The following is a 15,290-nucleotide window of genomic DNA, read 5'->3' as shown; positions in this document are numbered from 1 at the left end:
CTCTTGGTTCACAGCACAGTGCTGCATTAGAGCACTGCACAGGGAGCAGCATCTCCTGACAGGTCCCAGAGCCTCCTTCAGTAGCTGACAAGAAATGGGCTGATCTGCAGGGCTATGGGGAAGGCCTGTGGTGATCATGATGACAAGCTCATGATGACAAGCCAAGCGCTGCCTCCATATGCCCTTTGTGCTGCCTGGTGCCTCACTGTGAGGTTTTCTGGGTGGCAGAAAAGTCTGGTGGTGACTGGGGCTTGTAATATGAATATTTAATACTAATTCAGTTGTTTGTACTCACTGCAGGCTGGAAGGTATGACTGTTTTCAGGGCCACATCTCTGAAAAGTGATGATAAAGACCTGGGTACAAAAGTGTGCTTGCAAATCTCTATGTATTTACTTCTGTCTATCATGTGATCATTTTATTTATCAAATACAGTGTTGAAAAAATACTGTAGAGCAACAGGCAATATATAGGCCTGTTAGTATAGCTACAACATCTTATTAGAATGAATGGTACCTTCAGGGCATGAGGAATGTAAACAGTGTTTCAGAAAGAAACATTCAACCATATATTACTAAGACACGAGGTAGTGAATGGGCAGCGCTACAGCAGCACCTACGTGCCCTTTTGGGGAGGCTTGAGTGGGGCTCCAGCCAGTCACTGTGGTCTCTCAGTGGAGTTATCTTCTTGCTGTATTAATACAAATTGTGAGTTTCTGAGGGATAGCAACTGTCTGCCAGGGAAGCTGAGAACGAATCTGTGTGACGTTATCCTGGGATCCTGAGCTGCTGTTAATGGAACTGCACGGGGAGGTCTGGACCACAGAGCCTGAATTTGCCTGTCACCCACAGTGAGGGCTGTGTGAGCATCAAAACAGATAAAACAGGCCACTCCAGTCCCAGGATTTCAGGAGGTGTAGTGGTTTAAGCCCAGCCGGTAACTCAGAACCACGCAGCCGCTTGCTTACTCCACCTCTTCTTCCCTCCCCCCCCACTCCTGGAGGGATGGTGATATGGAGAAAACTCCAGGAACAAACTTGCCAACAAAGTTTTCAAGCTGACAAGCAGGTATTCTTTATTGCGGCGCCGGGAGACACCAAGGGATAGCTCCTCCTAACGTGTGTCTCCCCAATTGCCACACAAGCTGTCTTTTTATAGCCACTGGGCATACATACATATTCATGAGGCTATGTATGGATTACATCGTTTTCCAGAGAGTTCCCCACATGCGTACAGAATTGTGGTGGTGGTCTCTGAGGGTCGTTTACTTCCTCCAACAATCTTCATCACTTCTGGCAGCCTTTGAAGCACGCGCAGTAGATGCTCATACCAGTTTAATTGGTTCGCTATCATCAGAGACATAATAATCCTCCTACTTATCAGTTAGTTTAACTGTAGCCCATCCTGGACACCTGCAGTTCCCAGATACTCCCTATCCTGTGTCCTGTTCTTCTAGACTGTTTTTTCTTAAAACTATGTCAACTATAACAATTTATCTTCTGAGAATTCTCAGTATGTTCTCTAGCTGCACTCTACTTTTTTCTATGTATCATGCACCTCAGTAATTTTCCATTGCTACTGTTACAAAGCCTTCAAACTTAACATTACATAAAACTAATTCTAAAGATTTCTATATTCCATTTTGTGCCCCCCCTTTGTCTCAATGGGGAGGAGAAGCAAAAGAATGTAAATCCCACAGGTTGAGATAAGAACAGTCCAGTAACTAAGGTATAACACAAAACCACTACTACCACCACCAATAATAATGATGATAAGGGAAATAACAAGAGGAGAGAATATGAAACTAAAAGGGGAAAAGGAAAAGAAAACAATAAGCTCAAGTGATGCACACTGCAATTGCTCACCACCTGCCAACCAATACCCAGCCCAACCCGAGCAGTGATCTGGGCCTTCTGGGTGACTCCCCCAGTTTATATACTGGGCATGATGTGCTGTGGTATGGAATACCCCTTTGGCTAGTTTGGGTCAGGTGTCCTGTCTCTGCTTCCTCCTGGCTTCCCGTGCCCCTCCTCAGTGGCAGAGCATGAGACTGAAAAGTCCTTGATCGAGGTAAGCATTACTTAGTAACAACTAAAACATTGGTGCGTTATCAGCGTTGTTCTCAGGCTAAAGTTGAAAACACAGCACTGCACCAGCTACTAGGAAGGAGAAGGATAACTGCTACAGCTGAACTCAGGACAGCTGCAACAGCCTCTTTGAGGATGCTCCTCTGTGAGACCTGTGGAGCGGGATGGCTGCCGTCAGGGCATTTCCAGCCACAGGGCTCTGCAGGCAAGTCGAGCAGGTCCATGGGCTTGTGGTGCTGAGTAATTGCTCAAAGAAAACATTAGGGGAGGTTGAGGGGGGAGGCACCATCAAATATGGAATTTTATTTTCCACCAGACACTGAAAACACAGTTTCCTGGTCCTATGGAAAACTTTTTCCCAGGCTGGTTGCTGAGCTTAGTAGGAAGGAGTTTTTGTCAGCAGGCTGGGGGCAGGGAGGATGGTGTTTCTTAAATCAATGGAGATAGACAGCAGAAACCCCAGTGTAAATTTCTAGGGCAAGTGGCGCGATGAGAACCTCTGGCTTATGGAAAGCAGCATGAATTAATAATCATTTAATTGGCTTTTCCATTATGTTACTGGGTTGGGAGATGGAAATTTAGATGAAGTGGTTAGTGGTACTTTAGCTAAAAGAATCTGATGGCTGGGAGGTGGGGTGGCAATTCCCTTCCCACCAGGATGGAGAGCAGGCAGCTTTGGGGACCCTTGCTGGTTTTGCCTCTGGACCTAGCAAAGGAAAGTATCCCCACTTCCAAGGGATCATCCCATCTCACCTCTGAAATAATGCCTGGGAGGATTTCTCTTCCTCCTCTGGAAAGCAGCTGCTGAGGAAGAGCGAGAAGACAAGCATGTCTCTGAGCAGTGTTGCGGCAGGGCAGCGTGCCTGCAGCAGCACCATCCCCTTGCACTTGGCTTTCGGGTACATTTGTTGAGAAACACGTATTTTTCTCTAAGGTCAGCAAATATGAACTAAATCCACATAAGAGACAAAATAATAAGAATACTAGTGCATAGTTGTACATCATGCTATATAAGCCCTGATTCCTTTTCTCTCCTGCAAAGCCTGGACCTCTAAGGGTGATGTTGGATGTGGTTAGAGTGCAGGTGTTGGGCTCCACCTTCCCTGGTGCCGAGCTGCTGGTCGGGGCTGAGGCCCTTTTGACGTTCTCAGCAAAGGACATTCTGTCCTGACCACTCTGTGAAGATGAAAGTCAGTACCTGCCAGGAGAGCAGGTGTCAAGCTGCATGCCCTCATTTCTCCAGGTGTAAGAGAGTTCTAAATTCCTCTGGTCTGTGACATAGACTGAATGTGTCACTTTGCGTGTTTGGCTGTTTATCAACAATAAACTTTGGTCTCTTTGTAAAAATTCCCAGTGAGCTTTCAACTCAAAAAAAAATACTTAGAACAAATATTATAGAATCATAGAATCATAGAATAGTTAGGGTTGGAAAGGACCTTAAGATCATCTAGTTCCAACCCCCCTGCCGTGGGCAGGGACACCTCACAGTAGACCATCTCACCCAAGGCTTTGTCCAACCTGGCCTTGAACACTGCCAGAGATGGAGCATTCACAACCTCCCTGGGCAACCTAATCCAGTGCCTCACCACCCTTACAGGAAAGAATTTCCTCCTTATATCCAATCTAAACTTCCCCTGTTTCAGTTTTAACCCGTTACCCCTTCTCCTGTCACTACAGTCCCAACAATTCCATGTCCTTTTTATGTTGAGGGCACCAGAACTGCACACAATACTCCAGGTGAGGTCTCACAAGAGCAGAGTAGAGGGGCAGGATCACCTTCTTCGACCGGCTGGTCACACTCCTTTTGATGCAGCCAAGGATATGGTTGTCTTTCTGGGCTGCAAGCACACACTGCTGGCTCATGTTCATTTTCTCATCGACCAGCACCCCAAAGCCCTTCTCTGCAGGGCTGCTCTGAATCTCTTCTTTGCCCAGCCTGTACCTGTTCCGGGGATTACTCTGACCCAGGTGTAGGACCTTGCACTTGGCATGGTTAAACTTCATGAGGTTGGCATTAGCCCACCTCACAAGCGTGTCGAGCTCCCTCTGGATGGCATCCCTTCCCTCCAGGGTATCAACCGAACCACACAGCTTGGTGTCATCAGCAGACTTGCTGAGGGCGCATGCAATCCCACTGTCCATGTCAGCGATGAAGATGTTAAACAAGACCGGTCCCAACACCAATCCCTGAGGGACACCACTCATTACTGGTCTCCAGCTGGACATTGAGCCATTGACCACAACTCTTTGCATGCGGCCAGCCAGCCAGTTCTTTATCCACTGAGTGGTCCATCCATCAAATTGATGTCTCTCCAATTTAGAGACAAGGATGTCATGTGGGACAGTGTCGAATGCTTTACACAAGTCCAGGTAGTTGACATCAACTGCTCTCCCCCTGTCCATCAGTTCCATAGCCCCATCATAGAAGGCCACCAAATTGGTCAGGCAGGATTTCCCCTTAGTGAAGCCATGCTGGCTGTCACCAAGCACCTTGTTGATTTTCATGTGCCTTAGCATGCCTTCCAGGAGAATCTGCTCCAAGATTTTGCCAGGCACAGAGGTGAGACTGACTGACTGGTCTGTAATTCCCCAGGTCATCCATTTTCCCCTTCTTGAAAATGGGTGTTATATTTCCCTTTTTCCAGTAGTCGGGAAGTTCACCTGACTGCCATGATTTCTCAAATATGATGGCCAGCGGCTTAGCAACTTCATTTGCCAGATCCTTCAGGACCTGCGGATGGATTTCATCAGGACCCATGGACTTCTGCACGTTCAGATTTTTAAGATGGTCTCGAACCAGATCCTCTCCTACAGTGGGCCCAAGGTCTTCATTCTCATCATATCATTCTCATAATATCTCATGCAGTTCAGTCAGAGCCTTGTGGTCCTTGATTTTGCAGAAAACAAGATACATGGCGTGCAGATAACAGCCTCACTCTCTTCTGAAGCCCAAGGTTCTTAGTATCTGACAGAAGGATGGAGAGACGTGTTTTGCTAGGAAACATACACATCTAGGAATGTTTGTCCCAGCAGTCAGAAGCTGGGAGCAGAAGCACCACAAGCATTGCAACTCAGTGTTGGTTTCTGTTCCTTCAAGTACCACAGCCCTGGTGAGAGGGCAGTGATCCCTGAGCATCAGTCACGTGAGGTGTGCAGCTGCTCTGAGCTGTAGAGATGTCTTCACTTGACACAGGCATCTAACCAGTGCTGGCAGCCATGTGTCGGAATATGGCACAGTGGCGGTGATGTGGGTCTGTCTGTCCAGTTGCTGCTCTGTGAGAAGGGCTGTAGGAAGCTTTTCAGGGGGTGCAAGGTACTGGTCTCGATGTTCAGAAAGGTATGTGTTGTCCTGTGTCCAATGCCAACCATGTGCTAGTGAAGTAGTTTGTATATTCTGTGTGTGACTGGGTACACCCAAAGAGGCAGTTTTCCAGAAAAGGATGAGTGTGTGCATTTGACTCTTTAAAAGATCATCTCCAGTTGAAGCATGCAAACTCTCCAGCTCTTTAAAACTGTTGGTGTTCAAGCACTGCACTGGTTATGGTGGTGCAGGTTATGGACAAACACTTGAAGAGAGGCGAAGGGAACATCTCAGTCGGAGCAAGGAAAGGTTTACCAAAAGCTTTCTAGTTTGCAGACTATTTACTTTCTTTTTACTCTTCCCTTATTCATCCTTTCCTTTGTCACCTCTCTCCTTATTTGTACTTTTCTTCAAGGTCTTCATTCTCACAGTCCCTGCATCTGCCTTCTAAGACTTGGGTGCTGCGGTCAGAGCCTTTGCCAGTGAAGACCGAGGCAAAGAAGTCATTCAGAACCTCAGCGTTCTCCAAATCCTGTGTAGTCTGTTCTCCCGAGAGCTTCCTGAGGGGGCCTACGTTGTCCCTAGTCTTTTTTTTATTTGCTACGTATCTGTAGAATCCCTTCCTGTTATCCTTAACATCCCTAGCCAAGTTTAATTCTAACTGGCCCTTAGCTTTCCTAACCTGGTGCCTAACTTCCTGGACAACATCCCTGTACTCTTCCCAGGCCTCCTGTCCTTGCTTCCACTTATTACAAGTGTCTTTTTTAATTTGAATTTTCCTCAGTAGCTCCTCATCCATCCAAGGAGGTCTCCTGGCCCTCCTGCTGCACTTTCTTCTAGTTGGGATGCAACACTCCTAAGCTTGTAGCAGGTGATCCTTGAATATCAACCAAGACTCTTGGGCCCCCCTGCCGTCCAGGGCTATGTCCCATGGAACCTTACTAAGCAGGTTCCTGAAGAGGCCAAATTCTGCTCTTTTGAAGTCCAGGGCAGTGAGCTTGCTGCACGCTCTTCTCACTGTCCTGAGGATCTAGAACTCAAACATTTCATGATCGGTGCAACCAAGGCTGCCCTGGAGCATCACATTTCCAACCAGCCCTTCCCTGTTGGTGATCACGAGGTCAAGCATGGCGCCCCTCCTTGTCGGCTCCTCTATTACTTGCAGAAGGAAGTTGTCTTCCACACAATCGAGGAACCTCCTGGATTGCTTGTGCCAGGCCGTACCATCGTTCCAAGAGATATCAGGGTGGTTGAAGTCACCCATGAGAACAAGGGCCTGCGAGCGTGAGGCTTTTCCTATCTGTCTATAGAGTGCTTCATCCGCATATTAGAATACCAAGTAGAATTGCAACCCTGGACTTTAGCAGGGCAAACTTTGGCCTTTTCAAGCAATTGCTAGGGGAAATCCCATGGGCAGGGCTGCTTGAAGGTAAAGGGGCCCAAGATAGTTGGTTGACATTCAAGGACTGCTTTTTCCGTGCTCAAGATCAGAGCATCCCGACATGTAGGAAGTCAAGGAAGAGGGCCAAGAGACCTGCGTGGCTAAATAGGGAATTGCTGGGTATGCTCAAGTGGAAGAGGAGAGTTTACAGGTCATGGAAGGAGGGGCTGGCCACTTGGGAGGAATATAAGGCTGCTGCTAGAGGATGTAGGAAGGCAGCTAGGAGGACTAAGGCATCCTTAGAATTAAACCTGGCAAGAAGGGTCAAGGACAGCAAAAAGAGCTTTTTTAAATACATGGCAGACAAAACTAACACCAGAGGCAATGTAGGCCCACTGATGAACGGGATGGGTGCCCTGGTGACAGAAGATAAAGAGATGGCAGAGTTACTGAATGCCTTCTTTGTCTCTGTCTACTCTGCTGCAGGCAGTCCTGAAGAGCCCTGTACCCCTGAGACCTTAGATGAAGTCAGGTCGACGGAGCGGTTTGCCTTAGTCGATGAGGAATGGGTTAGAGACCAGTTGAGCAACCTGGACATCCATAAATCCATGGGTCCAGATGGGATGCACCCGCGGGTGCTGAGGGAACTGGCGGAAGTCATTGCTAGACCACTCTCCATCATCTTTACCAAGTCTTGGGAAACGGGAGAGGTGCCTGAGGACTGGAGGAAAGCAAATGTCACTCCAGTCTTCAAAAAGGGCAAGAAGGAGGACCCGGGTAACTACAGACCGGTCAGCCTCACCTCCATCCCTGGGAAAGTGATGGAACACCTTATCCTTGGTACCATCTTAAGGCATATCAAGGATAAGAAGGTTATGAGGGGCAGTCAACATGGCTTCACCAGGGGGAAATCATGTTTGACCAATCTCTTAGCCTTTTATGAGGAAATAACACGGTGGATGGATGATGGCAGAGCGGTGGATGTGGTCTACCTTGACCTCAGCAAAGCATTTGACACAGTCTCCCACAGCATCCTCACGGCTAAAATGAGGAAGTGTGGACTGGATGATCAGGTAGTGAGGTGGACTGCGAACTGGCTGAAGGAGAGAAGCCAGAGAGTTGTAGTCTATGGGGCTGAGTCTAGTTGGAGGCCTGTAACTAGTGGAGTGCCTCAAGGGTCAGTACTGGGACCGGTATTATTTAATATATTCATCAATGATTTGGATGAGGGAATTGAGTGTACTATCAGCAAGTTTGCTGATGACACTAAGCTGGGAGGAGTGGCTGATACGCCAGAAGGCTGTGCTGCCATCCAGCGAGACCTGGATAGGCTGGAGAGTTGGGCAGGGAGTAACTTGATGAAATATAACAAGGGAAAGTGTAGAGTCCTGCATCTGGGCAGGAACAACCCCAGGTTCCAGTATAGGTTGGGGAACGACCTGTTAGAGAGCAGTGTAGGGGAGAGGGACCTGGGGGTCCTAGTGGACGACAGGATGACCATGAGCCAACACTGTGCCCTTGTGGCTAAGAAGGCCAATGGCATCCTGGGGTGTATTAGAAGGGCGGTGGTTAGTAGGTCGAGAGAGGTCCTCCTTCCCCTCTACTCTGCCCTGGTGAGACCGCATCTGGAGTACTGTGTCCAGTTCTGGGCCCCTCAGTTCAAGAAGGACAGGGACCTGCTGGAGAGAGTCCAGCGCAGGGCAACGAAGATGATTAAGGGAGTGGAACATCTCCCTTATGAGGAAAGACTGAGGGAGCTGGGTCTCTATAGTTTGGAGAAGAGGAGACTGAGGGGTGACCTTATAAGTGTCTATAAATATATAAAGGGGGAGTGTCACGAGGACGGAGCCAGGCTCTACTCAGTGGCAAACAATGATAGGACAAGGGGTAATGGGTACAAACTGGAACACAAGAGGTTCCACTTAAACTTGAGAAGAAACTTCTTCTCAGTGAGGGTGACGGAACACTGGAACAGGCTGCCCAGGGAGGTTGTGGAGTCTCCTTCCCTGGAGACATTCAAAACCCGCCTGGACGCGTTCCTGTGTAACATTATCTAGGTGTTCCTGCTCCGGCAGGGGGATTGGACTAGATGATCTTTCGAGGTCCCTTCCAATCTCTAACATACTGTGATACTGTGATACTGTGATATTCTCCTTGATCAGGCAGTCTAACAGATCCCCACACTAATGTCTCCCATAGCTGTTTTCCCTTTAACCCTTATCCACAAACTCTCTGTTGACTGCTCACCTGTCCCCAGACAGAGTTGCATACTCTCCAGCCTATCCCTAACATAAAGAGCAACTCCCCCTCCCCGCCTGCCAGGCCTGTCTTTTCTAAAACGCCTGTAACCTTCCATTCCAACACTCCAGTCAAAGGAGCCATCCCAACATGTTTCTGCTATGCCTATTATATCATACCCCCGTAGACGTGCATACATCTCTAATTCCTCTTGTTTGTTCCCCATGCTGCGGGCATTTGTATAGAGGCATCTTAGCCGAGCTCCAAATGAAGCTGGCTCATTGGCTGGAGCTGCTGGAATATATCTACATTGCTCCGAGCATTGCATGTTTCAGAACTCTGCAACAAACCTGTTATTCTGGGGTCTGGACAGTCATTAATATTTCTGGGTTTGAAAGACTGAAGTTATGTGTTTGATCGAGTGCATTTAATAAAATTGGTCACTTTGGATATGGTAGGTAAAAGTAAATTTTTATTACTTTTTACTTTGCCCTAATTCTAAGCAGACTGCTTTCCAATAGAAAGGAAATAAGGAAATGCCCTGTCATGACTCCAGGATTTACAGCTAGTGTTCAATAGCTATGGGGCCACTCACACCACACAAGGCTCGGGCTGTGTGTATTAAGGCAGGCTGGTCCTCTGCCTTCCATAGTGCTGGCTCTTGGTCATGGACTCTGCCTCCCCAAACACACACAGAGGAACTGCTTTCCTTGGTGGAAGAGCAGTGCAGGTGGGTCCAGGGTGGTGCCACGTTTCTTGTGCTCCAAGCACATTTCATTAGTAGGGAGCAATGAAGGCCAGCTATGGTCCTGTAGACATCCTTAATAACTTTCCAGTCCTGAACTCCAGGGAGGGTGTGGGGTTCAAGCTAGTGTGTTGACCTGGGAAGTAGTCTATCATTCTGTGTTGGTGTCCATGAGTCGGCACTGAGAGTACAGACTTGTTCTACTCAAAGAAACTCTGTTTGGATATTTTTATAGAGTTGGAAGCACAGTGGGATCCCGTGGTTTTGGATTCAGGTGTAGCCTGTAGCCTGTAGACTTTACATTGTGCATGTAGGCTGCATAACCAGCCAGGGCTGAAACACCAGGCTCGTGGCAGGGCAGCCCTGTGGGTAAGGAAATCCCCTCTAAGCAGGCTTTGGCATAGCCAAATCTACCAGGAGAAATTCAGTAGTACCAGAGATCCTCTGATCCCTGCTTCCATCTGGCAGTATTGTTATCTACTTGCAATACCAATTTTCCCTCTCCTGAAAGTTATTTTGCCTCTATTTAAGTGAACCCTTAGAGGTGGGGTCTGGCAGGGAAGATGGTTAGAAATGGGGAGCTCTTCCTGTGATACCTTTTGGAATGCAGCTCATGCCAGTGGATGTTTGGCTGTTTATCAACAATAAACTTCGGGGATCTTTGAGAAGGAAGCAGTTTGCCTGGATCTTACTCTGACAGCATCTTCTGAAACAAGAAGCTGATACCAGTGGGTTCACAAAGAGAATAAGAGACAAGGGGAAGAGTATGGGGGGACTGGTTGAAGAATGCTACAGTGCTTTGTTAATTGGCAGCCAATCCATCATATTAAATATCCAGCTTTCCTTTCAAGTTACTTTCCTTTCAATATTACCTTTCAAGTGAAAATTAATAACTCCTATTAAGGGCAAAATGGGTTTGAAGTCGATTCGAGCCAGATTAAAGTACTGTTATGAATGTGGGTTTGGGGAGGAGGAGATGGGGGCTGTGTATAGTATACTTGTCCTTACAGCTTTTAAATAATAGATGTCCCACAAATTTATGTACTGCAGGCTGCCAGGGCTTGGGGGGAGGGGTAAAGATCAGGGATGCGCTTCTCAGAACACTACAACTTGCTGAGGGTTTTGCTGTTGAATTCTGGGCTCATTTGCCTTTTTGCGTTTTGTTGAAATAAAATTGCCTTTCCTCAGCTTGTTATAGCATGAGGTTCAGAGTCCTATCCCAGCACTGGCTGTAGGCTGGGTCTCTGCCATTGTGGGTTTGGTGGGACCCTCAGATGTGCGCTTTTGCCTGGCAGCGTGCCACTGCTTCCAGCACAGGACGCACCTCACTTGGATTGATGGCCACAGATTCCAACCACCTCCAAGGCAAACATATTCTAGAGTGTTCATATGCAAAACATTCAGTGAGCTAGGAGTATGAGTTCTGCTTTGTCGAGTCAGTCCAACTGCTCTTGGAGCTGACACACTGGCCTTTGCATCTGGCCAAGCATTTGTGTGTCCTATGTGAACGCTGGACAAGACTTTCCTGGATGGCAACACTTAGCAGGTTGTAAGCAGCCCACAGAAATATCTGAGATTTCTCTGCTTCTAACTATAAATGACACTGTTCCCTTACTATGAAAGGTAGTCAAAAATGAATGTTTTTTGGCTGGGCATGCTTTGTACGATGTAAGTTAGTCCACAGACTCATCCTCTTCCAAGTCTTTGATATGTGTTTCAAGCAACAGCAGCAGGGTAAATGGAAATATTGTCTTTTTCCAGCTTAAGCCTCTTTGGGGATGTTGTGATATAAATCTCATTTTGTTGCAGCACCAGCCAGCCATGTAGAGAAGGAGCTGACAGACCCTCCAGCATCCTCTAAACGAATATCATTTCCCAGCAGCTCTGAGTTACCTCTCCCCTTTAAATGGTCAGAAACTTCAGAAAAGACCAAATCAGAGCAGGTAAGGAAGAAGAAACCATCTTTTTGTGCATCTACAAGAAGGTAATTTGTTTCATATGTGCCAAAAGCAAAGAATAAAATAGGAGGAGGATGAAAGACAATAACTGGTGGTAGGAGAAGGCATCAAATTATTAAAATATAGCTGTAAGGAAAGAGGAAAGCAGCGGTTGTACCAAGTGCGTGATTAATTTGTCTTGCTCTGCAGATGTATCAGTGTCCATATTGCAAATACAGTAACACAGACGTGAATTGGCTGTGGGTGCATGCCATGACCCAACACTTGCCTCAGCCCATGCTCTGCTGCCCTCTCTGCCAGGACACGCTGATCAACAAGATCCATTTGCAGCTGCACCTCACCCATCTGCACAGTGTGTCACCTGACTGTGTTGAGAAGCTCATCATGACAGTAAGTGCTGCGTAATCAAGCATGTCTGCTGCCTTCCTAACCCGCCAAACCATACCTAGCCCAACCCAAGCAGCAATCTAGCCCTTCTGGGGAACTGCCCCCAGTTTATATACTGGGCATGACGTCCTGTGGTATGGAATACCCCTTTGGTTAGTTTGCATCAGGTGTCCTGTTTCTGCTTTCCTCCCAACTTCCCCTCCTCCCTGACAGAGCATGAGACTCAGAAAGTCCTTGGTCAGAGTAAACATTACTTAACAACAACTGAAAACATTGGTGTTATCAGTGTTATTCCCAGGCGGAAAGTCAAAACCAGCACTGCACCAGCTACTAAGGAGAAAAAATTGCTGCTACTGCTGAACCCAGGACAAGGGTGAATTATTATTAGCCCGGTGGGCCCATGACATCTCAGGCAACCAAGGCAGAGATGCAACTTATAGATGGGCTTGTGATTGAGGGGTGGACTTGACAATGGACACTGTTGCCCAGGTCATTCACGAGTGTGAAACGTGCTGCAATTAAGCAAGCCAAGCGGTTAAAGCCTCTCTGGTATGGGGGACAATGGTTGAAGTATAAATATAGGGAGGCCTGGCAGATTGACTATATCACACTCCCACCAACCCGCCAAGGCAAACACCATTTGCTGACCATGGTGGAAGCAGCCACCAGATGGCTGGAAACGTACACTGTGCCCCACGCCACTGCGCGGAACACTATCCTGGACCTTGAGAAACAAATCTTCTGGTGACACGGCACCCCAGAGAGAATAGAGTCAGACAATGGGACTCATTTCCAGAACAACTTTATAGACACTTGGGCCAAAGAGCATGGCATTGAGTTGGTATATCACATCCCCTACCATGCACCAGCCTCTGGGAAAATCGAATGGTACCAAACGCCACCTGGTTGGTCAACACCAGAGGATCTGCCAACAGGGCTGGCCTAGCCCAGTCAGAACGTTTACATACTGTAGAAGGGGATAAAGTTCCTGTGGTGCACATAAAGAACTTGCTGGGGAAGACAGTCTAGGTTATTCCTACTTCAGGTAAAGGCAAACCCACTCATGGGATTGATTTTGCTCAGGGACCCAGATATACTTGGTGGGTAATGTGGGAAAATGGGGAAGTCCGATGTGTACCTCAAGGGGGAAACAGCCAATGAACTCAATTGTATGCTATTGCCTGCTATGTAGCACTTTTTATAGCCCACCAACTAGATGTCTTCAGGTCACCAGCAACTGGCCCTGACTTCCCTCCGATCATCATTCCAACAAAGAATGAACTTTGCCAAAACCAGACGAGCTCAGCAGTGACTAGACAATTTCCACAGTGTCATCAGCAGGCAACAGTCCAACACTGCACCCAGCCTCTCCTGCTCTGAAAGACTGTTACAAGAGATGGAGCCTGACATCATGGACCAGATGGACTCAGCAGCTTTATAGGGATTGGTCCATGCACTAAGGAATGATATCTCTCTCTTTGTGCGTGTGTGTATGTATATATATATATGACAAGAGTGATGGTATATTGAAAAATGTGGGATCCGAGCATGACATGAATGGGATGGAATAAGGGGTGGATACTGTCCTGTGTTCAGCATCAGCAGTCATTTTTCTCCTTCTTAGTAGCTAGTGCAGTGCTGTGTTTTTGACTTTCAGCCTGGGAACAATGCTGATAACACACATGTTTTTAGTTGTTGCTAAGTAACGTTTACACTGACCAAGGACTTTCTGAGTCTCATGCTCTGCCAGAGAGGAGGAGAAGTCGGGAGGAAGCAGAGACAGGACACCTGACCCAAACTAGCCAAAGGGCTATTCCATACCACAGCACGTCATGCCCAGTATAGAACTGGAGGCAGTTACCTGGAAGGGCTAGATCGCTGCTCGGGTCAGGCTGGGTGTCGGTCGTCAGGTGGTGAGCAGTTTTATTCTCTTCCCTTGTTATTTCCCTTCTCATTATTATTATTGGTGGTAGCAGTAGTGGTTTTGCGTTATACCTTAGTTACTGGACTGTTCTTATCTCAACCTGTGGGAGTTACATTCTTTCAATTCTCATCCCCATCCCTCTGGGAGCAGGGGGAGGAAGTTGTGGGGAGGGGCTGGGGAAGTGAGTGAGTAGCTGCATGGTTCTGTGTTACCTGCTGGGCTTAAACCACGACAACCTTTATGTTGCCAATCTAAATCCATCTGAGCCACTTCAGTCTTAGCAGCTTGATCCACCTGTTGATTGTTTTGATGTTCCTCTGTGGCCCAACTCTTGGGTACATGACCATCTACGTGTTGTACCTTCACCACCAGGTTCTGCACCTAAGCAGCGATATCTTGCCACAGTGCAGCAGCCCATATGGGTTTACCTCTGCGTTGCCAGTTTCTCTGCTTCCATTGCTGCAACCACCCCCACAGGGCATTTGCCACCATCCCTGAATCAGTATAAAGTATTGGCCACTTTTCTCGTTCAGCAATGTCCAAGGCCAGCTGGATGCCTTTCCCCTTGCCTGGCTGGAGGCAGGGCCCCTCTAATGGTGATCATAAGATTCTCCTCTTACGTCTTGTACAGAGGGATTAGAATTCCTTATCACAGGAGTTGGAATAAAATCAGCTCTTCCACTCCATCTGGGAAGCTGCTTGTCCAAAAAATGGACCAGCAACTTTCTTGTGAGGATCATCCTTGACCGTTGTTTTCCTCTTCAATTCATGCACCCGTTGCTCCAGAAGGGAGGTAGATTTTTCATCCCACTTTCTCATGTCTTCTCCATGATCCCGCAGGTAAAACCATAGGGTGCCTTGTGGCATGTACCTTCTATATCTTCTCTCTCGGGCAATAGGGTGCCTTATAGGGAGCCTTCTGTTAAAAGCTGAGATGCGGGTCTACACATGGGGAGCTGGATAGATCAGCTTTCAATTGCTTGAACTCCTGGGACAGGAGTTTTTCCACAGCTGAAATGATGGAAGGGGTGCGATTGTCTTCAGTCTCCTGGAGCTGATGACTCATTTCATCCACTGTTGGTGCTGCTGCCCACTCCAGGTCATTTATGCCAATATGATGATGGCGCATTCTGTGCAAATTTCCTCCACATAGGTCGTGTACATTCTACTTCATCTGGATGTACAGGTGCATTCCAGCATCCGGCCTATGATAGATCATCCCTAGAATGGCTGATTCCCTCAGGTAGTGGATGCCTCTCTCTGTCGTGGTT

At 47.6% G+C, this 15,290-nt stretch overlaps 1 protein-coding gene across 1 annotated transcript in view; it reads left to right on the top strand.

The window, feature by feature from the left end:
- Positions 1 to 15,290, top strand: part of LOC130606042 (zinc finger homeobox protein 3-like) — a gene marked incomplete at its 5' end in the record, with an annotated part of 43,870 nt that overhangs the window by 5,768 nt on the left and 22,812 nt on the right. Inside the window, 2 exon segments of the mRNA XM_057421960.1 lie at positions 11,560 to 11,693; positions 11,898 to 12,098. Of these exon segments, the coding sequence (XP_057277943.1) occupies positions 11,560 to 11,693; positions 11,898 to 12,098 (335 nt within the window).

The sequence above is a fragment of the Pezoporus wallicus genome, unplaced genomic scaffold (assembly GCF_028554395.1).
Source record: "Pezoporus wallicus isolate ANWC-B61680 ecotype Strahan unplaced genomic scaffold, APGP_CSIRO_Pwel_v1 contig_8428, whole genome shotgun sequence".
NCBI lineage: Eukaryota > Metazoa > Chordata > Aves > Psittaciformes > Psittacidae > Pezoporus > Pezoporus wallicus.
Note: the sequence above shows the minus strand (reverse complement) of the source record. Positions and strands in the feature narration are given on the sequence as shown.